The 27841-nt window shown below is 40.2% G+C and overlaps 1 protein-coding gene across 1 annotated transcript; it reads right to left on the minus strand.

Annotated features, from left to right (window-relative positions):
• Positions 1-957: 957 nt before the first annotated feature.
• Positions 958-26708, minus strand: LOC139739006 (probable inactive 1-aminocyclopropane-1-carboxylate synthase-like protein 2). The gene is made up of 12 exons (XM_071649623.1): positions 26456-26708; positions 21406-21465; positions 20746-20886; positions 18778-18844; positions 15887-15984; positions 14834-14911; positions 13243-13343; positions 12483-12627; positions 10881-11022; positions 9604-9746; positions 9032-9185; positions 958-1022 (listed from the first exon to the last, which is right to left on the minus strand). Exons 1-12 carry the CDS (start codon positions 26573-26575, stop codon positions 958-960), a joined length of 1314 nt encoding a protein of 437 aa, XP_071505724.1. The 5' UTR covers positions 26576-26708.
• Between the last annotated feature and the right edge of the window lie 1133 nt (positions 26709-27841).

Raw genomic sequence — 27841 nt, forward strand, 5'->3', positions numbered from 1 at the left:
TACAATGGAACCTCACTATACGGAGGTTGGATAAAACCTTCTCTTATAACAAAATTATTTTGCAGGTCCCATCTCTTTATATTTGTTCATTCTTGTAACCTAGTACAATGACAAACCTGATATTACAATGTAATTGCCCGGATTTAAAGGTTCTTCTTATAACGAGGTTCTCCTATGATATGATAAGTACCATAATATTTCATAATAGGAATACAAATTCCTTACTAAATCTTTTAAAACACTAATAATGAGTAGTAGAACTTACAATATAAAGATACAGCACAAAAAAAAAAAAAACTGGTTTCTTGGAGCAGATGGAGTAAAGTGAAGACAAGGAAATCAAGCTGAAAAAGTAGACTCAATATCAACATCAGCCAAATGTATACCTTCACAGTGTGACACACTACACCCACGGCAAACAGGTACCATTATTATATACGCCATACATGTAGAAAGTCTAATTTTTTGCAAATCGGGACTTTCCAACAATTTCGTGAGTGGTAAGATTCGCAACTATGGTGTGCAGCAATGTACATAGAAATGTATGCACACACGTCACATTTACGTCGGGCTCAGAGTTAATACTGTAAAACATGATATATTCGCGGCATGAATTTTTCGCGAATTGGAGCCGACGGCCTCTTTTGCGGCAAGAAATTTTCGCGAACTGCCACTGTCATTCAATGCACATAGTGTAGACACGAACTTTCGCGTGCATTATGTCCTAGTGCTTTGGCAATCATTTTGATGATATTCTATAAAACCGCTGCTTGGTCCAAAGCCATATCTGGCATCTACTCCCACTCTGTCAATTTACAATGTAGTACTGACGATTTAATCCAAGCAAAACTAACAATTCCTGCCAGTATGCAAGAGAAGGCAAACTTCTCTGCTGAAAATGATCGGGGTGAGTGATCCCTCGCTGGAGAAGAATTTGCATCAGTCCATGCGACGCTGTCATGGCTTGCCCGACGTGGCAGTTGGGACGTAGCTGAGAAGGCCCGTGGAAAGTCTCTTTAGAGCTGGAATCAGAAGGGAAATAAGAATAAAACAAAAACTAGAAATATCACTAAATGTGAGTGTTACCCCTGCCTAAAACTTGGGTACTGGTATGCTGACGAAAATTATAAGCAGTATCTCATGTGCTGTTACCTTAGCAACAAACTTTCTGCTACTCTAGAAAAATTTGTCCTGTGCAACTTTATATCACAGTTCGAGTTGCCATGTATGTCAATTATTTTTTTCTTAATCGCTCAAACACTGAAGAAGAATTTCAATATGTAAGTCTTTTTCCTGATTTGAGGGTTATAATGTGCTGTTTCCTTGGTAACACACTTTCCAGTACTCTTGAAAAATGTGTCCTGCACACAATTTTTCATTTATTTGAACCACTCAAAGAGTGTAGAAACATTTCCATCTGCAACATCTGCAAAAGACCGACTGCCCGACCGACCACACGCTGAGTCCTATACCATCCCCTTCAAACTCAGTTGGTGGAAGTTCCAGTACTTCCATACCATTGTCAAGACACCAAGAAACAGTTAAAGGGACTGTACAGTACTGGTTGAGGTGGGGATTCATGTTTTTAACATTCCTAAGTGAGATAATGAGAAACCTCTTATGAAATATGAAAGAGCATGTAATTTTAAGAAGGATTCAATGTTTATTTGATGAAAATTGGTTTTCAAATGGCTGAGATATCCAAAAAAGTGATAATAATAAAAGGCGACAGGCCACGCCTTTTATTAGGATCTCTTTGTTTCACCTTGTTTTTGGATATCTCAGCCATTTCAAACCCGATTTTCATCAAATGAACTTTTGATACCCCTTAGAATTTCATGCTCTTTGACATCTCATAGAGTGGTTTCTGAATATCTCGCAAAACGTTAAAAGCTAAATCCTCACCTCGACCAGAACTGTACACACCCTTTAACTCTTTGTGCGCTTTGATTGGCATAAAACCCCCATAGTGTTGTACACACTGTCCAAAGTCCCTGGCACAGAAAGGGTTACTGTAAAACATGATATATTCGTGGCATGAAATTTTCGCAAATTGGAGCCGACGGCCTTTTTCGTGGCATGAAATTTTCGCGAATTGCCACAGGCTTTCAAAGCATATATGTAGTGTAGACAAGAACTTTCGCGTGCATTTTAATTTCGCGAATCTTGACGCTTGCGAAATTTGCGAAATTAAAATACACATGAACATTCCTCGTCTTACAGTAATCATTTCCAAAGTCTCCTCAAGAATCACAGAGAATTGGAAGCTCTGACAAAGGGACAGATAAATAATGTTTTGTGTTTTGATAAATTCATTCCTTTCCTCCCCTACAAGGATTCATAGACCTTTCAAAGCATGGGGGGGGGGGGGGGGGGGGTGTTCGTTTTCTAGCATTTATGCAAGATTTGATTACTTGCCTCTGTTTTTGTGCACAAAACGAGCATTAAAACTAAGAAGCTGTAGGTACCTATGGCATGAGTCAGCTATTCGGGTGGAGAGATGATTTGGTATTTTTGAGGAGTGAGTGCCATCCACCACATAATTATCAAGGTTGAACTCTTATCACTGTCTGCCCCACCCCCCTCCATCCGTCCCGTCAACTTCTCAATGACAGGTGACAAGAATGGACCGGTGACTAGTCGCTCACACTTTGTTGCGTGCCAACAGCCTGTCGACGCATGGTCACATGATAAACTGCTGGCAGTGAAAACAACAATAGCACTACCAACAAACATCGGAAACACACCACGGGCCATGAGTATTAAAGTAACTCCTCCCCCTTCCCCTCCCCCTCCCTCCCCCTTCTAAGATTCTACAGAATCAAACTCACACACAGGATCCCTACAAGCAGATGACAACAGACAATGGCCTCTATCATTCTCACTCATAGCTAGCCACTCATCTCTTGTTTCCATGTTCCCCAGGGAATGAGTCAGACTCCTTTTTCTCTAGAGCTCTCTCTATGTGAATTTGGCAGAGCAAGGCATTTTCCCGGCCAGAGATTTTTATATATCTCATTTGGATGCTGGCTGACCTCAATGACACAGCATGCAGTTTGTTTTGCCAATATCCTCTGTTCGAAGAATCCAGGGGAAGCACAAAAGAAAAAGTGTGTCAGCAAACCAGTACATCCCTGCATGGCTGACACATATTCACAAAGACATAGACATACACACAGACACACAAACACAAACACATACTCACACACACATAAAACATACAGACACAATCAAAAACATTTTCCCTGTGGTTACATACTTTCAAAAAGGTGTACAATACAGACTCCCCAATTGAATTCTGAGAGACATTATATACAAACACATAACTTTTTTTTTCTCTCATACTCTAATATGGAAAATTTGTGCGATAATGAAATATCAAAAAGCATATCAATGATGTAACAGTTCCAACAGTTCCGACTTCATAAACAAACAAACTGTATCATCACTGATATGTGGAAAGCTGAGTTTTGTCTAGAATGGCTTTTTTTCTTCTTTAGAGCTACCAGGGTATTTGAAGTTGGCTTGTTTCGTTTTCCACAAAATCGTTTGAAAAAATTTGTTAAATCAGCCTCAGTTTTAATAGACCACAGGTGGCTTGCGAGCCTTTAGAAGCAGGAGCATTTTTGAGAATGATGTAACATGTCCTAGATTTCTTGTTTTGATCTTTGCAACTCGGAATCACGTCTGTATTGTGCTTGTTAATGAGAGTAATCGCTATGTGAGATTCTTAAGATGTTTTGTTTTGTCCGTGATAGCATCAGTGGTGTCCGCATGAAGAGGGACACATCACCGCAATATTCTTACAGTACGCGAAGTAGTTCTACCTGGTAAAAGTGACGTAGCTGGTTTCACGTTCCTTAACAAACCAAGAGCCGGAGGTGTATGTAAATTAGTTCAGTTGTATATTGTTAACAGTAATTTTGGGAAGATTGTAGAAGACGAAGATTGAAAGTCCTAACGATGCAATGCGCATTGATTGGTTAGTGATAAGGTCTAGCTGGTGGCGCGGTACAGAGCACATGTCCTTGTATTGGTCGGGCTGGGACTTGGGGATCCATTCCAACTTGTGCTTGTCTACAGAGCAACATCACACATACCAGATAGTTCTGCGGTCTATAGAGTTCGTAGTCAGCATTTGGTGCTTCAACACGTTAACTCTTCAGAATTGTGGTATGTATCTTTGATTTAAGATATTATAATTGTCCTTAAAGGTTAATGGTGATTTTGACGTAAAGGAGAGTGTTATGATGGATTTATTTTGTGATAAAATTCATCGTTGCCTAATGCAACCACAGTTCTGTGTGTGTGATACATGCATGGTGACATGTAAGACTCGTAAAGGTCAATGGTTTAAGAGAAGCCAAAATTATGAGAGATTGATTGAAGACATTGTGAATTGTCTCTGTTGATTCTAAAGTCTTAGTATGAGACAGTTTTAATTAATAGGATTTAGAAACTGTTAATTGTAAGTTTAAATATGTATGGATGAGTAATTGAAATGTTTTTACATCCTTGCAGTCTCCAATGTATGATGCACATGAAGTTGATGTGACAGTTGTCATACTCGTTGTCGAGGAAATGTTGATATGTTAATTTTGGCCTTGTCGACCTGAAAGTATGAAACTAAAGTAAGTAATTTTGAATTTGTTTTCTATCTAACAGTAATTCCCTCATTGGAATTGAATCTAGTGATTTGTCGGTCCACGTGACGAGTCGGTGTTGTGCCTGGGTAAGCTGTAGTGCTGTATTGTTCTAAGTATGGTTTAAGCTGAAAACTTTTGTATCTGTAATGTTCATTATATCAATTAAGGATGAAATGTATTATTATGATTGAGATTTTGACTGAGATTAATTGGTATATTTCTGTAGATGTTGATCTAATTTTGTCTGAAGAAATGAAGTGCGCTGTTGATGCTGTCCATTCGATTGAGGGATTTTAAGACGTCCACTGTGCCTTAGAATACAGTGAGGAGTGTAGTTAGTGAGGCTATACAATTTTAGGGGCTTTGTATGTTGTTCTTTAGGGGATAACAACGATGACCTCTATTGTTTGCCATCCTTTAGGTTTGACTGTGATGCAAACATTAGGGGATAAGGGTGGTAAGACAGGCTGACTACGAGGGATGTTGAGCATCAGTACTTGAATTTCAATTTAATTTTAAATTTGGTATCCATCTTATTCATCGCCACCACATCTCTCGCTGTCGTTGTTCTATTCATTTTACTCAATACTCACTTTAGATCCCTCTGTTTTTAGTACATCCCTGATTCATATTATTGAACTGAGATCTGTTTACCTGAATTCTTCATATGACTGAACAGTGTAATGCTTATTAAAGGATATAGGCATTTTGATGACATTGTCATCCACTGTAATTTCCGGCATCTAATGTGTTTAAATTGTAATAGGAAAGAAGTCAAATATGATGAATTAACGTCATTATTTGATTGTACATTCATGATTGTCTTTATTGTATTTTGCAGGTTTTTCTTGTCGTTCCTCACTTACACTGAATAAAATATGAAACGCACTTCTGTGTGTCCACTACTCATTATTTGAGTGACCACCAAGAGCCTACGACAGATATACAGTGAAAAGATATAACAAGGCAAGTGCCAAATTGTGTCTCGCCCATTCGCGTACAAGAAATTAATATTTTTCGAACTCCCAGAAGTTCATTGACCCACCTATGACCTTGTGGTGATCTTCAACTCCCCAAGGGACATTTACCGGTACCATCCAAGTTTGGTCACAAACGGACAAAGCGATCAAAAGTTCTGAGCCATAATCGAAACGCGCCATAAAAACTTAACAATGGGCCCTATAAATTTGTTGACCCCTTTCTGTGACCTTTGACCTTGTCATGACCTTCACCTCCCCAAGGGACATGTACCATCCAAGTTTGGTCACAAACGGACATAGGGATCAAAAGTTATGAGCCACAATCGAAACGCGCCCTAAAAACCATTGGGCCCTAAAAGTTTGTTGACCCCTGTCTGTGACCTTTGACCTTGTGATGACCTTTACCTCCCCAAGGGACATCTACCATCCAAGTTTGGTCACAAACGGACGAAGGGATCAAAAGTTATGAGCCATAATCAAAACGTGCCATAAAAACATAACATTGGGCCCTTAAAGTTCCTTGACCCCTGTATGTAACCTTTGACCTTGTGATGACCTTCATCTCCCCAAGGGACATCTACCATCCAAGTTGGGTCACAAACAGACAAAGGGATCAAAAGTTATGAGCCATAATCAAAACGCGCTATAAAAACTTAACATTGGGCCCTAAAAGTTTGTTGACCCCTGTCTGTGACCTTTGACCTTGTGGTAACCTTCACCTCCCCAAGGGACATCTACCATCCAAGTTTGGTCACAAACAGACAGATACATCAAAAGTTACGAGCCATAAACAAAATGTGCCCTAAAAACTTAACATTGGGCCCTAAAGTTCATTGACCTCTGCCTGTGACCTTTGACCTTGAGGTGCCCTTCATGTTTATTAAAATGTGTAACTTTGTATTACCACTCTTCCCTCCAAGTTTGATTGAAATTGAAATCCTCAGTAGAGAGTTATTCAAGTTTTTGTAGCGTTACGGACAGACGACGGACGGACGACGGACGGACAGACGCCGCAGGCGATCCCTTAGTCTCCCCTCACCTCTGGTGGGCTCGACAATGATATACTGGTACATCCTCTGTTACTCATCTATCAGATGCACCTTGAACGTGATGTAGAAATTATACTTTCATGCTGTATGTGAAGTATCTTCTGTTTCTCATAAGTAAAGGCTTTCATATTTCACTCTACCTGTTGTTACATGTGTGAAAAGAGTGAAACAGCCATTAGCACAGGCTGGCTCTATAGAAGGCAAGGAAGCAAAAATAACTACAAGTGAAAGTTTTCCTTTAATGATTCTTGCATCAAGTTTATTCATTGCAACTGCCTGAAAAAAATGTCGCTTATTGACGTAAATACACACCGCTTATTTACTTCTATTTAGTGATAGCCATGGATATGACGTCTGTCTAAAAATCAGGAGGTAGTGAGTTTAAATCCCACTTGAATATGTACATCCTTGATATTTATAATGGCTATTCGGCCACGAGATGGCACAACAATGTATCGACATCCAACCTCATTTCCAGTAAATCGAGCTTGAAGTTTCGCAAACCTACAGCTCTTTTTCTGTTTTCGTTCAACACTTCATATCTTATCCTAGAAGGACAAACAGTATCAGTAATACAGTGCATGCAAACTGATTTCACTAGACCCTGTATTTTTAGAATAATTTGCATTTAATCAAAACATACATTGTTTTGCCGTCTCACAATAACCACACTATTGCCATTGATACGGCAAAACAATGTAAGTCTCGATCACTGACGCGCGTATAATGTATTACGATTACGATGTCAATATATGCGCGCTTACGCAGCCGCGAGCCCTGCGCAGCCTATTACTGCATAAACATGTAGACGGCAAAGCAACGTATCGCATGTAGATACATTGTTTTGCCAAGTCCATGCCTGACATGTGTTGAGCAGGGGCAAGCGTATCGCCGCTTACATTGTTTTGCCAACAAAATTTGAACAATTCCCACTGGGAGGGAGCGTCATATCTCAGTAACGGAATGGGTTCTGATTTCAAGATTGGTCAGGAGTTAGATTATATTATACAACACCTCAGAATGATGTCGAATTGTGATTGGCCAAGAACATGTCACATGACATTCAATAGAAAATACCTATCAAACTCATTGAGAGTGACAGCCATACAATAGGCCCCTGGCATGGGCCTATTGCACGGCTCGAAGGTACTATAGCACGGCTTCGCGGGGGGCTACTAATGCATGGCCGCTCACAGAGTTCTGTGGCTCACACCCGTAGCAAAGCGCCAGCAAACTACATTGTACAGTGTACGTGCTGGCCGGCTGCGCTGCGCTGCCGGTAAGTCTCACAGACCAGGCGCGGTGGAGTACTGCAACGTTAACGTGTACACCTAGCTAGTTGCATGTATCGCGGCCTTTATACCTACTGCTGTGTTTTTACTTTTGACTCTGATCTGCTACGTGGACCACAGTGATCCCAAAATCAAGACTTCATTTCAAGTTGAGAAACCGTAATTTGATTATTTTTCTGTGTTTTTATACAAAATCATTTTCGGAAATAGACAAAGTCTAGACCTACTGCTAGATCTACCAACATCTCAGATTGGCCTAACAGTCAGGCCTAACTCGATCTAACGTTAGCGTAGAATGGGTATAGACCTTGCGGAGTTTGTGATTGACTGTGTGGTCGAATCATGACGAGTGTTTGAAAGCAGTACACAGGGTGGTTTACAATTCTCGGCCTAATTGTTACATTTATTTTTGGGCCTTCCTGAGTTGGCGGTCACTAATTTTGTATTGTGATTGTGGACAAGGTGTTGTATAAAACGAATAATTTATGATTTTGTTCGTGCATTGGGGCACGTAATACCGCACTCGGCGCGAGATTCGCTACTGGTCTATTCAACGCGGCGCTACGCGCCTTGTTGAATAGACCAGTGGCTCATCTCGCGCCTCGTGCGATATTCGTGCCCTATGCACTCACAACTCATAAATTATTCGTATACTAGAATAAGCTGAAACATGTGACTAAGTCAATTTTCATGAATTTTTGACATACATTGTTTTGCCATCTCGAGGCCGATATGATACCAGTCTTTCAATTGTGAGGGCTCATGGGTTTGAATCCAACCCAAGCACATATGCCAATGATTTTTATCTCGGGTACTAGTAAAAGACACTGAATAATTGGTGTGTATGTACATGCATCCATGACAGACAATTTGTCCATCAGTTGCTTCGTGCAAATTTGTCTCTCAACTAAAACCTAGCTCCCATTGAGGTTTGAACCACTGACCTTCTCGCAGCTCTGGCATCGGGGCGCTGATGATCATGCGAAACCATCCGGGCTCGTCGCCATCGTGCAAATTTGTCTCTCAACTAAAACCTAGCTCCCATTGAGGTTTGAACCACTGACCTTCTCGCAGCTCTGGCATCGGGGCGCTGATGATCATGCGAAACCATCCGGGCTCGTCGCCATAGAAACGGGATGATGGATGGATGTGGAGCCCACAGGAGACGAGATGTCGGCAGAGGCTGCCTTCCTCCTCAGAGGTTGAGCATCCCATGTACTGTAGGCGTATGGCAGTAAGAGGAGATGGTTAGTGATTTTAGCAAAGAGGAGGCGTGATATTTCTAGGAAATGAAAATAGCTGGGGTGAGAGATTGCTTTGAAAGAGACATTACAGGTAAGCCAGACGAGGCTGCAATATTGGGGGCTGCTGAAAAGTTTTGATAATCACTGTTGTTGGTTTTTTTTTCCTATGTTTTGTTTTTAGTTTTGATGGAGTATTGCTTAGTGTGCAATTTGATGACATCCTCTGACACTCATTTTATAATGATTTTGGCCACAGGATTCATAGATCCATCCACATATCTGTGTACAACTTTGCTCCCAGGAAGAATTAATGATACAAATTGCCATTCGCTGTATCTGATGCCCCCTGATACACCTGGGCAGTGGTCTGGGAATCGGAAAAAAAAAATCACCTTTACGAGGTTCATCCAAATGTAGAGGCCCGCCCTCGGACGCACATACTCTACACTGAGCTTGTCGAGGGCAGCTATGACCGCATCACGTGCCTCTTGGAGGCGACGGCAGAAGGCAGGAAGGTAAACTCCGTGCACCCACTCTGATGGCAAATGCACAATGCATGAACAATGAACAAAACTTGTATTTAGTGGGAAATGAGGGGAAAATCTTGTACATGACACGAGCATACAAGGTGTGTAATATTTCATAGTATGCATTAAACGGGATCTCAAGATCAGCATTCATTCACACACTTACACCACGGAGAAGATCCCACATGCCATCACAGAGATACATGCATGTTACATGCATCTCAGATAAATGTAGCAGTAGTAATTCCCAAAGTGGGGAGGTTTTTTACACTCTTTCATTATGACATAATTAGAACTGGTCACTATCCAAGGAAAGGGATATCCACTTTAGGGTCTCTAACCGGGAGAAAAATCTGAAAATTGTTGAAATAGGGGACATATCTTTCCTCAGAATATTTCTGATTACGGGGGTAGTATTCAAATCTTTCAGACATAAAATGGAGGTCCCCTATTGAGGGAGCCAGACTCACGCATATATTGGCAAGATCTCACTTCATTTTCTCACAAAGAGCAGAGTGCTAATCTGGTGAAGAGAGCCCTCTTGGTTCACTCTAGGTGATACATGTAACCCTTTTATTCATCATGAAAATCACATGTACATGAACACAGGCACATTTAACAGAACCTTACGATTTATTGCCAAACACCCCATTTCACAGTCCTTCCATGCAAAGAGCCCAGCCCTATTCCAACTTCATCCTGTTGCATAATGGCATAAATTTCTGACCCCTTTCAACCAAGACAGCTGCATGACCCCACGAGGATGGACTGATTTTGCTAAATCATGCATTTCTCACAAACACCTGCCCGAGTATTCTCGGGACTTGTCCTCAACGGGTTAAACCTTAAACATAGAACTCTGAAGGGCTCAAAATTCATGTTCCACTAATTGGAATTTGCTTGTCACAAGCAGTGGGATTGAATTGCATGCAGACTCTTGTGCGATGGATACCACCATGGTCCGATATAATGTAATTGGATAAAAAAATATTGTGCAGCAACCATGATCAAGTAAGCTCCAATACTGTAGTATTTCCAGTGAAGCTTTTAGCTAATATTTCACATTTTCGTCATTACCTATTTAAAGGGAGTGCTGGAACTGGCTAGTTATAATGGGATGGACGGTCCATGTAGTGTCTTACCTTTGTCCCCCAGGATCTGGGTCAAGGCCACTTGGGTCAGACTGGACACGGTGTGGTAGTCCGATAACATCGAGACACCTTGAAGGACGCCCTCGTTGTGCGAGTAGAGGACGCTGCAGTGGGAGCTGGCGTAGGCAAAATCCTGCTGAGACAAGACGGCAGGGTAGAGAGGGTCAGCAAAGAAAGATAGGGACTCTCCTTGTGCCAGAAAGTATTACAACTTCTAACTTTTCAAGTTAGAGCAGGTTTTCAAAAGTTTCTTTTTGTTTTGTTTTGTTTTGTTTTCTTTTCTTCTTGTTTTTTTTTTGGGTTTTTTTTTTTTGGTTTTTTCAGTGTATTGAAAGTTATGCAGCAGATTGTACATTACACATAAGGCTGAAAAGTTGTGCAGCATTCTTAGAATACCTTACATGCCCAGGTACCTAGTATATCTTGGCTAGCTTTTTTATCAACATTAAAGGGATCATGTAGTTTTGGTTGAGACCTAACTTCAGGTTTGTAACATTCTTTGATGAGACACCCAGAAACCTCTTATGAAATATGAAAGAGCATGTGATTCCAAAAGGAAATCACCATTTAGTTGATGAAAATTGGAAATTGGAGTTTGGAAATGGCTGAGATATCCAACACAAAGCGATCCTAATAAAAGGTGGGACCCACCTCTTTTTACGGTCTCTTTGTTTTATTTTTATTTTGGATGTCTCAGCCATTCCAACCATTTTTCATCAAATAAGCTAGCTTTGAATTCTGCTAAAAATGATATGCTCTGTACTATTTAATGAGTGATTTCTTGGTATCTAGCAAAAAGTTAAAGGGATGGTACAGTACTGGTGGAGATGAGAATTGGGCTTTTAACTTTTTGCGAGATACCAAGAAAACACTTATGATATGTAGTACAGAGCATACCATTTTAAGAGGAATTCAAAGTTTATTTGATGAATATCGGGTTTGGCGTGACTGAAACATGAAAAAACAAAGTAAAAAAAGCGATCATAATAAAGTGTGGGTAACACACTTCATTAGAATCACTGTTTTTTGGATATATCTCAGCCATTTCAAAACCAATTTTCATCAAATAAACATTGAATTCCTCATAGAATTACATGCTCTTTCATTTTTCATAAAAGATTTCTCATTATCTCACCAAAAAAATGAGAGAAACCTGAAATTAGGTCTCAACCAAAACTATACGGTCCCTTTAAAGCCCAATCCTCATCTCCACCAATACTATACCATCCCTTTTATAAGTATGGTAGTCTATCCAAACATGACCTTCAATGTTATGTAGATCAAAGTTAGAAAGCCTACTCTGGTGTAGCAATGTCTCTCACTCCAAGGGAAGGCCATGGTACATGTAATACAATAGAGATTATATGTATTTTCTATTAATTGGCGATAAGTTTCCAGACAGCTGTGTCAGCAGGCAGAAGGCCTGCCAAAGCACAGTACAGGTTAAATAGTGAGTTGTGAGTTATTCTGCCTTGCTTTTGTACACTTTAAGTTATGAAGAACACTCTAATTGTGAGGATGCAGTTGTACTTTTAAATGCCAAAAAAAGAGAAAAATATCTACAACAAACTTAGAAGGGAAACTGGGACTGACCTTGCTGATGCCCCAGAGGAAGTGCGCCCTCTCTAGGTCAGGGACGTCCTTCTCTGGGATGCTGAGGATGCTTGACGACAGTTGGTTGCCATGGTCGTAGATACCAGCCAGGTAGATTTCATCTAGAATGGCATGCAGGTTATGCCTATACACACAAAAAAAATCAAGCATGCATTATAGCAAATGAACAATCCTCAACAAAAGGATTTATGAATGATGGTAATACTAATGATAGAAGATGATGATGATGACTGCCGTACTCTTACGTATTACTGCTGCTGCTGCTACCACTACTACTACTACTACTACTGCTACTAATGAATTAATGATAATGATGATAATTATAAAAGTAGGCCTAATGATTATTATTGTTATCATAATCATGAGAATGATAGCAACATCAATATGCAATAACAATGTTCAGAATGACTGCGATAAGTGCCTACAATATTTGTCAGGATTCAGATGCAATTATTGTTAGTGGTATTATTGCTACCATTCTTACCATTCCCCCCGAGTATCCTCTTAACCCGTCGAGGACAGGCTGATTTTGCCACAACACTCACTTCCCATAGACGCCTGCCTGAGTATACTCAGGACTAGTCTCCAATGGTTTAAAGGGTACTCAGTGTTTTTGCAAAGGGTCCTGCCATATTTGTTTTGCCAACTTTGCTACAAATTAAGAGAAATAACACAAGCTGGCTGTGATCTTCAGGATTAGAACTAATTTGAAACTGAAACAACACAATTTGGTACGCACCTCTTGCAAAAATTCAGGTAAGCTAGGACCTGCTCTCGAGTGAACAATGTTCCCTGTGGGTTGAGTGGGTTTATCAGGAATAGAGCTCTAACTCTACAGCCCTGTGGGAAATGGAAGGGTTAACAAAGTAACAAGGAGAATAAATAGCATTTAGTTTGCCTGCAGGTAGAACCAATGCTACTAATCCTATTTCCTATACCCAATCTATACACAAAGTTGGGCACAGAAGTTCTCCCAAAGGGCTAAGACTTATAACCACTGGGTTTGTTCATATGATATAATAGGGAACTTAAGATTTTTACAATGCAGATGTTTAGAGGGAAAAAAAACCCTATTCTGCGCATGCACAAAATTGCTTATCAAAATTGATCTTGCGTTGCCTGAGTTTTTCACTATCGGTTCTGGGCTATTTTTGCATCCACTCAAATTCATGAAGTTCAGAGAGCTACTTGATGCACTGATCATATGGGGGCACCATATTACTTTTTATAGGTTGCGTCTTTGCGTAATCTAAAGCTACTTTGCGACATGACGCAGGGAGAGAGGAGAACGGCCAACGCACTCGTCATCCAAACGTCCGCATTGCAAATCTAAAGCTCCCTAATACTTCATGCAGAGAGCACTCATGAAATGGCAGAGAGAGAGAGGTTTAACTGTCTTTGTGTGCACAGCAATGCACCGCACACCTCTTCTGAATCCCTCTAAACAGCCATGACCATAATACAGAGGATAGAGCACTTCAGGAGCGCTCTTGAACCTAGCCTGAAAAGGGGAATAACAAGTGCATCTCCAAACATTGTTTCATTATGAGGAACACTGAAAACTGACGGTGAAAACTGCGACACCATAGAAAATTGTGACGATATGGTGACCTTTGCAGGAAGGGCATTCCAGATGAGAGACGCTTGCCACAAGATTTCAAATTTAATGTTAAAGGTTTTATGACATACAAATGCATGTTGATTTGTGTTGATTCATGATACCCTCAATATCACTTTTGCGGTGAAACGAATATCTAGAAACAATCCATATATTCTTAAATAATTTTTCTTCTATTTTTCTTCAGATCACTTGGATACGCCCGCAAAAAAACCTTCCAAACCACGATTCTGGTTGTGACCTCATCTGTCAATCATTGCTAAAGTACTGATATGTTTAACAAAAGACATTGGAATGCACTTTCCCCTTGACTCAGCATAACTTGCATGCTTCTGGGATATTAATGTGACTAACAAAAGACATGGCGAGGGAACATGCAAGTTATGCTCTGTCTCGGCTCTTGGGGAGGGTGCATTCCAATGTCTTTTGTTAAACATATCAGTACTTTAGCAATGATTGACAGATGAGGTCACAACCAGAATCGTGGTTTGGAAGGTTTTTTTGTGGGCGTATCCAAGTAATCTGAAGAAAAATAGAAGAAAAATTATTCAAAAATATATGGAATGTTTCTAGATATTCATTTCAACGCAAAAGTGATATTGAGAGTATCATAAATCAACACAAATCAACGTGTATGCATTTGTACACCAAAACCTTTCAAAGTTTGGCACCGACTCTTGTCTGCCGATGGCCCTGATGTGACCAAACTTACATTCTGCCGTGCCTCCTGGTAGCTGCTCTCAAGTTGTTCCACGGTGAGTCCCACTTCTTCTCCTTCATCACAACCTGTCTGGAAAACAAAGCGTAACCATGGAGATGACTTCAGATTGAATGGAAAATTACCCCAACACACACTACAGAGTGGATTTCTTTCTTGATGAAAAGTACAGATTTCCTTGACTAAGGTAATATCATCCCCCTTCTTTCTGAAGGAGGCCATTGAAGTGCTCTTTTTATTGAACTATGCTAGAAAACTGAAAACATGTTGCATTCCCTTTCTACTTTCTTTACATCCGTGCCCTAATGTGACTTCACATATTGCTGTTGTTTTCTTATCCAGCTATGATGACAAGCTGATTTCATCAAAACTTTGAAAATTTATCATACTCTGAAAAACGAATTGTTAGATTTTCCTCAAACTTCACTGATGCATTCAATAAAATATTACTGCATTCACAACATCCAAATATACACTTGGGGCAAACTCCCCTCTTGTGCCAGCTGCAATCACAGGGAATATAATTGATATTATCCAAACTAACACACGTATTACAAGCTCAAAATGTTGTCAACTGACATTTTACATGTAATTTTCACTTGTGTACAGTTTTGTGACTTACTTGAATCAATAAAATTCAAAATTTGTGTCATGCTCTCATTTCCTGGTGATGAATGGGATCCATACATCAAAACTTTCAAACCCAAAACAAGATTCTGGGGGTTAATTGGACGGTAACCACCATCCCCCCACACCCTAAAATGTCTTAAGTCGTTTAAGAGGTAAAATTCATGTGTCTTGGAAATACTGGCAAGATATCGTCCTATTAAAATGGTGTTCCTGATTGTCCAAGTCACGGCTGAATGGTGAAGCTTGGAAATATGATTATCTTTTTTGCCTGACTAATTCCTTCTTGTGATTGATACCTTCTCATGGCATCGATACAACAAAATGTTTTCAACACAATCGTCAGTCGTGATTTAATGCCAAAATATGTCTTGCCATGATTTAAATAGAATTCAATTTATAAATCTGAAACTGACTTACTTTGTTGGACAAGGGAACTGGGTGGTATTTCACATTGGGATGGTGACCCATGATTCGCATGATTCCTCCAAAGCAGGGGGTGGGAATTAGAATTGTGTCTGAAACGGGTTGAAAGAGAAGTCATGTCACCAACATCACATGGGAGAATGAAAAACAGACACCATTTTATCCTCCTCATTTCTCATCTGTCATACTTTGAAGAAATATATAATAAAGAAACAACAGAGTAATATTATTCCTGTGCGTGTCTGGACACCTGAATAGCTATATAACTCACCATGCTTTTTCATCATACATACTGTAAAACCAGAAATATTCGCTGCATGAAAACTTTCGCAAATCAGAGCCGATGGTCTTTTTTGCGGCATGAATCTTTCGTGAATTGCCACTGGCATTCAGTGCATTGCATTGCATACATTTGTGTGCATTTCACTTTTGTGAATTTCGGCTCCTCATAGAATTCGTGAAAGTTTTATGCACGTGAAAACTTCTAGTTTTACAGTTACCTAGATAATTGGACACCTAAATACAAGTAAATTCAGCCCTGCTGGCTCTCAGTTTAACAATGCAGCTTGTCTAACAGAACAGCAATGGTGAAAGTCACATTAGGGGTCAAGGAGATAAGGCAATCTATTATATTCATTGATAATTAGCTTCCCAGATATTTGTGCCGGTCGGAAAAGCAAGCCCTCTAGGACACATGCCACTGGCTCAGTTAAGTTCCGTTGAGGTTAATGCCTTCTGGAACTTCATAAAATTGTGAGTTCTCATGGGAAAAGGAAGGGAAGTAGGCCTACTTGAACATTGAACCTTGGACAAATAATTCCTATGACAGCAGCTCACACAGAACTAGAAATGGGAAGGTTGAGAATACAGCCCTTTAAGACATTAAAAAAAAAACTTTTACGTACAATTGTAATCATCTTTATGAATCGCGATTGTAATCATGTTCTGAGTTAAGGACATTTTAGATGCTCCAATATAAAAAAAAAAGAGAGTATTTCCAGATGACAGAAAAGTCTCTTGCAATCAAGAATCAAATCCCATTTGTAATGTTAATTTGAGTTCTGAGGTATCAGCTTCTTGACTTGTCAATCAAACTTGCAAAGTGTGTGCTAGCTAACGCGGTGAAGGCAGACTGCGTAACATTTCACACGGTCTGTGGGCAGAAATACAAAATGTAGGGTCAAGCTAGGCTTTGTCTCCTCAATCATTCTTTGGAGGTCAAGCCTTTCAGATGGGAAGTGTGCACTACAAATTGAGTAAATCAAGATTTGAAAATACTGCGAGCCTTGATTTAGGAATCAAGGTTCTAGAAGTGTGAGTACAATAACTTGCTTTTAGATGCAAATATCTCAATTTCAATCATGATTCTCGTAATAGAGATTACAACTAATTAATCAATTCATTCACTCACGCATATGGCACAGTGTGCCTGGTTCACACAATTTGCTGACTACTGCTTGTCACCTGGGGTGAACCATGAGGGGTCGGCAACATTCGCCTGTTTTCTTGTGAGAGTGAGCAGGGGGACACTTCACTGGGTTGGCACCCTGCTCTTTACGATGAATGAATGATGTGGGATCTTTTACGTGCGTGTGTCATGACTAACACACGCACAGGATCTCCATTTTATGTCGTATCCGAGGGAGAGAGTGTTATACCCCTTACTAGAGGGGACGGAATGCTTACGCACAACATTGCTCAGTGAGACTCGGGACTCAAACCCGGTGCTCTTGATTATAATTGTGATTACAAGAGAGATTTTTCTACCATCTGATAGGGGGAAGAGTGACATCAATGGCATACATTAAAGGCAAGTGAGGTGTAATAACAGACAAAGTGAGAGAGATACAATGTAAACGATGTACATAAACAAGTGGTGACATATGAACATGTGGTGACATATGAACAATCTATTCTGCTGGTACTACCACCTTGTAGTTCCTGTGAAGCTGTTGTCTCAACGGAGCCTATTAATTTCACGACTACCAGTACTGAAATATTGATAACACGATACAAGTTGCTTGTGAATTTGATACACAATACACAGGTGCTCAAAAAGTATAGCACATTTGAGCGAATTACATGTATTCATACACATACTAATAATGTAGTGTCAATTTATTGTGTAACATACTCCAGTATATCATGTACTTGTAGTTGTTTTTCCCTTTCTGTACCAGGGACTTTGGACAGTGGGGTTTTTATGCCTATCTGCACTGAAAGCACACAAAAGGTTAAAGTGATTATCTTAAGACACTCCTTAGCTTGTCAGGATGGATTCTTCTTTGAAGAATGCATCTCAAAGCTGGAGAAAAATTACAAGACATTTCTGAAAAGAGAAAAGTGTAGCAAAAAGGGCTGCTGAAAACTGAACTTTCGATCCTAGCAGAATCTTTGTCAGAGGCAAAATGACAAAACAGGCAGGGAAAGCAATCACATATGAGGACTACACACAACAAGAACAGTCAGGGGAGGGCTAGGGACACAGAACAAAGAAAACAAAAAGGGAGGGTTGGAGGTCACAGGCAAGGAGCCTAACAGGTAAAAGAAGGGGGATTACAGGAGGGTGGACAGACAAAAGGCAGAGGAGGGTCAGTGATGATCCCCAGTACCATGGGGGCAACCATTGAAGGATAAGGATGAATAGGGAGGCAACATCAAACAAGATGGGGAACAGCAGAGGGATAAAGAAAAGAAAAGAGTGGGGGGGGGGGGGGTCTGAGCAAACAGCAACCCTAACCTGGTGTACCGAGAAAAGGCAACAAAATGAAAGTAAGAGTCAACAACAATTGCAAGTTAACGTGTATATAAATTAATGAAAAGAGAAAAGAAACATGCGGGGCAATGATGTATAATATTTATTTCTTCTTTTTTTTTTTACTTACCTCCTTCATCACATATTACGCACAGTAGATTCGCAATCAGAGGCAGAACCCCATTGCAGACACGAATCTGTGGAGCAAACAATCAAGAAGAATGGTTTTAGATGATACCGGCACTAGTCTCTGATTCATCATCACATGGAACAAGCTAGTGTGATTCGTTAATGCATGAATTATCATTCTTTATATTTTATTTTTTGGAAAAATGGGAACAGCGGTGAAAGAAGAGAAGGTACCGTCTACAGAACATAATGGACCAAATGATAAAGACTTAAAATTACAAAGACCAGTAATATAATTGTTGACAATGAGGAACAAGCTAAATCTCTTTCTAAACAGTCAATATAATAGAGACACTCTCTTGGGTATCAAGGATGTGGTATTCTTCGTTCAAGGCACACAAAGGTTGGGGCATCCATAGCAGCAGATTTGGCAATGCCACAGGGATGCAATATTGGTGGATTGGCAACTGTTGAAGGCAGTTAATTATGAGAGAGATTTCTTGGAGCGGTTACACACGGTCAAAAATTCGTCATTTGAATGATGATTCAGTCAAAAATAATTCTAATCACGAATTTTTAGCACGTGTGGAAGCAAATTAGAATCACGAATTCAAATTCTGGTCCGGAGGTGAATTCCAGTGAAGTTTCACTCAAATTACGGTGTGAAATTTGCGTGTGTAATGCTTGACCTCCAAAACATCTTTTGAGGGGCGGAGCTTACGTGACCTTTCAAGCACTTCCGTAGATAATACGCGCGCCGCATGCATGCACTCGATCGTACGTTTTGATTGACAAGTCACCAAGGATTACGTAGCACCTTAGCTCGAGAATTCGAATTCTAATCACAGTTTTCGAGCGAGTTTGTGTAAGGTCCGATAATTCTAAAGACGAATTGCAATCATCATTACAATGATGATTCAAGTTACGAATTTTCTCTCATGTGTAACCGATCTTAGTCACTCCAAATGTACCTGGGTATAAAATGATAAGAGTACATTCCTTCCTTATCACTTCATCCAAGGCAAGAGTGATTTTGCTGTATAGACAGTCTTTATACAGAGAAGAACTTACAACTCTTCTCTCATCCCTTTCTTTTTCATCCCAGCTCTCCCTTCTTTGCTATCTAAGGCACACATGCTTAAATCACTTTCACTTACCAACATATTCTATATACTTTGGGACCACCCTCAATCAACAAGTTGTGCTTAATTTAGTTCCCTCACAGCATTCCATGCATGAGTTTATCCAAATTGATGAATTCTTGCACTGAGTTGTTTTTATCACAACTGATTGACAAATTGCCTTTCATTGAATGTAACCTGCTAAGCATTGATTATGCCTATGATTTTTGTTTTCATGGCCATTACTAGAATGCTGAATAATTGATATTCATTTACATCAATTAAGGGCAATTTGTCAGTTGCAATGCATACTAAAGTTTACTGCAGTTTTGTAAACTGATACATTCACCCGCTACATGTACACGTGTGCTCGTAGTATTTGACTTTGTGTGAATGTTTATGGAATCAAACAGAAACTGAAGGCCCCAGTTCCATGATATTGACGGATCAAAGAAGTCACCAGCAGTTTGATACTGAGCAGGTCTTATACAGTACCTTGGAAGTGGGCTCAAAGATATGTATACAAACTTATACTTGCCCCTCTGCACTAATAAAGATGATTAATTTCTGTGTGATAGGCTCTGTGCAGCTGGAGTACATGGACAGGGTTTATAGTCATCGATCTTACCGGATCTTGCCCAAATTTTTTTTTAGACTTTGTTTTGAATGTGTCGATTGAAGTGCTCTCTACTACACACGAATAGACTGTTCCATTCCGATATCACTTTTTGAGAAAAAGAGGATAACCTCAACTTTGTCTTGACATGCTTCATCAAAATCTTGAATCAATGTCCTCTTGTTCGGCTGCCAGATGGAAAGGTCTCGGCTATCATATTTTATAAAGTCACCTTGTCTGGGTCCAGTTTCTGAGGAGCCTTGGCCACGTCCCCTAGAAACTCTGCCAGGACTCTTCGGAAGTCTGCCATCCCCCTGCCATCCTGGTACACCAGTGTCGACTTGCTCACCTTCGACAGGTCCACAGTTCTCACCTGTGCAGAAGACGCAGGCATAACTTTTGTGCAATGAATACGATCGACTAGACCATGATATGTGATTACATAAAACAGACACTAGATGTCGTCTAGTTTTGTCTGATACGAGGACTGATGTTTCTGAGCTTTACTCTCCATTTCATTTCAGTAACCCTTTGAGGATGGGTCCCGAGTATACTCAGGCAGGTGTCTATGGGAATTGCTTGTTATGTAGCAAAATTGTTACTATCCTCAAAAGATTAAACAAAGATCACTTTCCATGTTTAGCTTAAGAAAAAAGGATCTTAAAAAAAAAAAAACAACAACTGATGATTTGTTGAGCTTTTAAATCTTGAGACCTTTCTTTTCCTGCCTTTTACTAATTTCCCTGTCTCCTCCCAATATCATTTTTTGACTGCTTCTAATGATCTGATGTAATTTGCCATCTATCATATCTCACCTATTTACTAGAACAATGATATGGATCTTGCAGTATTACCTGACCATTTTGGCCCACACTGCAAGCAGTGGTCATACCTTCTCTAACATGAGATCACCCAACAGTCTGTTTTCTGCCATGCCAAGCTGAATGATACCCTAAAATGAGAGAGAGAAAAGGAAAGATGTTACAGATATTGACAGCCTGTTGTCTTAACCATAGACTGGGGGGGGGGGGGGGGGGGGGGGGGCTTTGGAGGTCCCCCCTCGACATTCTGTGTGGTGTGTCACCATCCCACAAAGCCATCGCCATGTTAAACAACTTTTTTCTTTCAAGTCTCCTGCATCTTTTGACATCAAATTTGCAACCCCCAGGCACAGGGTTCTAAAGTTACGTATAAATATGTAGGGCCTACAAGCTTTTCAGACCACAAAATGCTAGAAAACATGAATTCTTGTACAATTTCCATGCAAATTGTGCTTACAGTCATATTTGATAAAAGCATGATTTTTTTGGCTTCTATTGATTAAAATCAATTAATAACATATTTTCATGCTGGTAGCAATGTGGTATAGGCATTGTCACAGACAATAATATTTCACTGAAAAAATAAAAATTCGGAAAACAGAGATACAATAAAAATTCTGAAAAACAATGAAATATCTAAGATCTTTTTTTTTGATGGCACAATTGTTTTTTACTTACCTTTGCTAAGGACACTAGAAACACACACACACACACACACACACACACACACACACACACACACACACACAAATGTGCAGGGATGCCAAGTTCAAAAATTTTTTATGAGTGATATTTTCATGACTCGGCATCTCGGCATGCGAATGTGCGCACGAGCGAGGATGTGGGAGGGGTTTTTCTCCCCTGTGGCCTCCCACGGTAGGGAACTTTTTCAATTTTTAGCTCTTAATGGTGCGATCAGGTCCATACTTAAAGGACAAGTTCACCTTCATAAACATAAGGATTGAGAGAATGTAGCATTATTAGTGTGGTAAATGGAAATATGCGGTCTGTTATTGTTGCGTCAATGTGTTGAGGCGCGTTGTGTCCATGCCATGGCGCAGTGTGCGTGTGGTTGGCATGGGCACAACGCAATTTTTATTTTTCATGTGAATATAATGACGCAGATTTGATTGATTCTGGATTCTTCACTTTCACTTGAGAGAGAATGGACATACAAATGTATTCTCTACGAGCTCTGCTATGTTGAATAGTTAATAGGCCTGTATTTGTTATTCACTCTGTATTCGACATGTAGCTGAGGATAATGCGGAGTTTATACGTGTATCGGCAGACTGGGACTGTTTGATTTGTTCAAATAAATATATGCAACGTCAAATGGAGACTGTCAGTGTCATCATTAACCCGGCTTACAACAAATGGTGTCAGGAGTGGGATGATGACAGCCTGACGGAGTGATCCACTTCATCCAGTTGAAGAACCCTGATCGACGAATAACAGCCTCGAGTATGACGGAATAATGGTCCACGTTTCGCTCCGAGGAGACCTGCTGTTTTAACTACACTTTGGTAGCGGACAGGAGTGCTGGGTAATCTTGATCTTGATCTTGATGGTGTATGTTGATCAGCCCTGGTAGAGCAGCACTACTCTGTGAGGCAGCTTCAAGATGATCAGGCTCGTCGATGGCGGGCTGGAGACTGGAGCTGATGGTGCGTCGGGAGTTTTGCTGTGGACGTCGGAGTGCGCTGGCGTGCGTCGGGGGCGGCTGAACATCAATCGGGATGCGAAATCGACGGTTACAGAGCTGCGATATGGCATCTCACGCACTGAGCAAGTATTTGGTAACTGAAATAATGGATGATGCTGAACTTTCGTCTAACCGATTGGACTTCATGCAGAGTTTGGACCTATGATGCCATTTGGGCATTACGTTTCATGTTTGAAAATGACGTGTAGGCCCTATTAGAGATTTCTAATTGGTCAAACTGCGTAATTAGTCATGTGTGAACAGTTTGTTTATAAGGATGTGCAAATTGATAATTTCTCTTCGACATCATTTGGACAGGCAATGAAAGGGTTGTGTGTAAATCTCGCTCTAGGCCATGCACTGATTGAAAAGTTTAGTGGGTATTGTGAAGATGGCACAGAAACACCTTTTTCTAATTGGATGGAAATGTTTAATCTGACAGTTGAGCCTTTCAGTTTAAGTGATGAGGAAAAGGCTAAAGTTTTAGTGAGCAACCTCACAGGGCCAGCAAGAGAGGAGATTATCTATTGCCTGTCTGAAGAGAAGAGGAGGAGTTTTACAGAGGTTGTAAAAGCTCTCCGTCTGTGTTTTAGTCGAGAGAATTCTCACTATTTGCGGTGTTTGTTCTATGAACGTGTTCAACGTGATGATGAAGACTTGGCAGACTTCAGTAGGGCTCTCATTCGTCTTTATGCCAAATTGGTAGATGCTGCAGACGATGAGAAGGAAGCTGCGGCTCTGAGGCAGCTTAGGGATAAAGCTCTGTCAAATCAGTTTGTCAGTGGAACACGGGAGAGAGAACGAATTTTGTTAAGGCGTTTGCACATGAGAAATAGGGGAGACCGATTTGAAGTGCTTAGGAGAGAAGCATTGTTAGTTCTCCGTGAAGACTGTATGCTTGAGGGAGATGGGCTGAAAACTGGGAGTGCTGATGCTGGAACACAAGGAGTGTTCACTGACCCGGTTGCTCAGCAGCTAGATCTTTCCTCAGATACAGCTGTACAGGAGGAGGAGGATGCCATATCTACTCTTTTGAATGGGGGATCGCAGATGCTGGGTTGCGTTGATGTAGATGAGGGTGGTGCAGAAATTGATGCTAGGGGACATGGACATGAGTCATGTGATGAACAGGTTGATGCAAAGGATTTAGATGCTGGGGTGCTTCTAATTGCAAATCCTGTAGGAGAGGGTACCAAGAGGGTTCCCGAATTATCACTTGAAGGTCAGGATGTCCAAAAGCATGCAAAAGTGCAGCCACTAAGAACTAACGTAGCGCCAAAGGAGCGGTCAATTCCAAAAGGGGAGAATATTTCTCATGGTGACATTGTTGTCAATAATGTAACAACAAGGGAGGCATGCATACCTAACTGTAACATGTGGAAGCATGGATGTCATGTTCAGGGAACGGTATGGGGGCCCTGGGAGTCAAATTGGAGACCGGATTTTGGGTTGGTCGCTGCAGGTTAGAAATCCGCTGTCCGTTCATGGAATTTATTGTGAGTGGTAATTGATTCGCTTACAGTGTATACATTCATGACTGCAGCTGAAACTTGTGTACCATCTCAAGTAGCAATGGAATTAGGAACTATGCGCATTTAGAGATGCAATATCAATGCGAGAAAGGATTATCAATATGATATGCTTGTTTTAATTGATATGTGATTGATAAGAAGTTTTTAATGAGATACTGGAATAGTGATGTGAAAGTATTTGAAATCACTATTACGTGGAAAAACGAAGGAACTATTATTGTTTTAATTGTTTTGTTGGCAGCTGAACAACATGGCATTCTGACAATATTAGTGGTTGTTCAGTGAGTCAAGAACTTTTGATAATGAGAATAGTTGGTCGAAAATTCACGCTTTGAATGATCCCTTAATTTGTGTGAAGTTTTGTCAATGAGCAAATTGTCAACTGTGACGATATGACACATTAAAAAGCGGGGAAGTTATCTTTATCATTCGCTTGCTAAAGCGGGGAAGCTCATATTTGTTATTAGTGAATTCTAACATTCCGTGACTTCACTTTGTTTTAACTGTTGCATTTCCTGATATGTGTTATATTGATTCATTGAGAAATACATTACTTTTAGAAAATCGATTATTATCATACGGGTCGTATGATATAATCGCAGGGAAGTTGTTGTGTTGTTGTATGTACTTACTACAGGCATTAATGTATGGTCGTATGCGACGCAGTAAATGTTCTGTTACGGCACGGTTGACATGATTTTTCTGTTCTTTTATGCATCGTTGTCTCGAAGAATCTGTACATAACTGACAATGTGGGACGACTGTGCTTTACATCGAAACGGAACTGACGAAAATTGTAACATTAATGTGTTATTCTCTTTGCCCGAAACGTTTATGCCATGTATCAAACATGAGTTTGTATGATTTTATACTGTAAATTTGGAAGGTTCAAAGAGTTTCAGCTCTTGGCAGATTTCATATATAACGTTCAATTTTGTAGTTACTAGTATTTCAACGTTTGTATATTTGACTGGAAAAGCGGGGAACACACGCTTTCCTGAAATATATTTTTTTAATTATCTACTGTTAATCCGCTCTGTATGGAATTGCTGTAAAGTGTAATGATTTGACATGAATTTTTTGTTATGTATTATTATGTATAATGATATGAAAATGATATGATGTAATTGGGATTATATAACCCATGGTTGTGTTATATAATCGCGGGGAAGTTTGTGGTAAATGGAAATATGCGGTCTGTTATTGTTGCGTCAATGCGTTGAGGCGCGTTGTGTCCATGCCATGGCGCAGTGTGCGTGTGGTTGGCATGGGCACAACGCAATTTTTATTTTTCATGTGAATATAATGACGCCGATTTGATTGATTCTGGATTCTTCACTTTCACTTGAGAGAGAATGGACATACAAATGTATTCTCTACGAGCTCTGCTATGTTGAATAGTTAATAGGCCTGTATTTGTTATTCACTCTTTATTCGACATGTAGCTGAGGATAATGTGGAGTTTATATGTGTATCGGCAGACTGGGACTGTTTGATTTGTTCAAATTATGCAACGTCAAATGGAGACTGTCAGTGTCATCATTAACCCGGCTTAGTTACAACATTAGTATAACACATCATTGAAAGTTTGAGGGAAACAAATTTTACAAGCTATGCAGCCTATGCTTTTAGTTGGGTCACCTCATTTCCGTTTCGTATAGTAACTCTATATTCTGTTAATTCATGTTGTTATATTACTGTAATATTATGTGTCAACATGTAATCATCAATGCAATGCAATGTAAATGAAAAATGCAAATGCAATGTAAATGCAATGTAAATGCAATGTAAATGGAATGAAATGAATAAATTCAATTCAATTCAAACCAAAGAGATTCTGAGTGGAACATGCTTTGTTTATTGAGGTCACTATGCATTCCTCACCTGTGGATTAGAATCCTCGTGGTAGTTATTCGCTATGTTGAAGGGACTGGGACCAAGCGCCGGTGGCGTTTCGAAAGATAACATTCGATTGATTCTGCTGGACAGATCGGAAAATGCCATGTTTCCTCTGCTCCCAGGCTCAGCTCAACATGCGATCCTTGAACCCTGTGAAGTGCGTCGTCATTGAAAGAAACTGGTGTCAGTCGCCTAGTCGCTGATGGAATGGATCGGAAAAATATCTCGGTCTTCTTAATACCAGTAAGTTTATGTACTGTAGGGATGTGATTAGACAGAAAGATCCGTCTGTCCGGAGGACTCTTTTATATTTTGCCATTGACGCTGTCCTCCGTAGACAGACGGAAGGTTGCAGTACCCATTGCTGTGTGGATGTTCTTAACCACTGTCTCTATGGAAAATTGGGTGAGGTACCTCACCCTTCTCGATTGCGTCTAATTCACGGCCCTAGGTCGGCAAATTTAAGCTTGTATGGTGAAATTATTTTTTTAAGAATACGTTACACTCACCAGATTAATGAGTAATCCAACATTTTAGGAGAATTTTCAACGTAAAACACAGCCTGTCGCGTCGTCACATTCAAACTGCAGAAACATACACTATGAGTCTATTAGCCAATCACATGCGAGGTAGTTTCTACGTGTTTGTTTTACTAAAACACGTACCTCGCATGTGATTGGCTTAGCAATTGTTACAGATTCAAAATGGCGACTTACTGCTCGCGAACGGCGATGTTGCGATATCGATAAAATTTCTGCATTATAACCGAGGTTATGTGAGTATTTCGACTGCACAATGTGAGAAATTTATCCCAAATATTGCTGCATAATGTGTCATGTCATGTCATACTTGTTTGAATGTAAAAAAGCTGTCTGAAATTTGGTTTATCGTAATGTTTGATCTGTGCGCGACTGCTCCACACAGGAGCCGCAATCATTGACTTCGGTCTGTATACGGAGGGGATCCGTGAAGCCAGACGCAGTCTCCGCGGAACATTCCACGACGGACAGATACAGACCGATCTTTCGGTCAAGGATGTGATGTATACAGGATATACAGTCAAACCTGTCTATAGCGGCCACCCAAGGGAAACAACAAAAGTGGCCGCTATAGACAGGTGGCCGTTATAGACAGGTTGGCGGCCATTTTGAATTTCATTACTTGCATTTTATAGTAGCCGAAAATACCGCATGTTATTCTTTAAAAAAAAAAAAAAAAAACAACCAACATATAAGTTTGCATGTGCAGCAGCTCTGCTATTATGGGGATTTTCGTTGTACAATTCACTTCATTTTTTTTTTTTTTTTTTTGATCATTGCCTCCTTCTATTCTTTTGATGTTAAAAATAATATTTCGGGCCTGAGAAGTGCT

This window comes from Diadema antillarum, unplaced genomic scaffold (genome assembly GCF_040938485.1).
Source record: "Diadema antillarum isolate AM-2024a unplaced genomic scaffold, OU_Dant_1.0 seq00000778_RagTag, whole genome shotgun sequence".
NCBI classification, from domain to species: Eukaryota; Metazoa; Echinodermata; class Echinoidea; order Diadematoida; family Diadematidae; genus Diadema; species Diadema antillarum.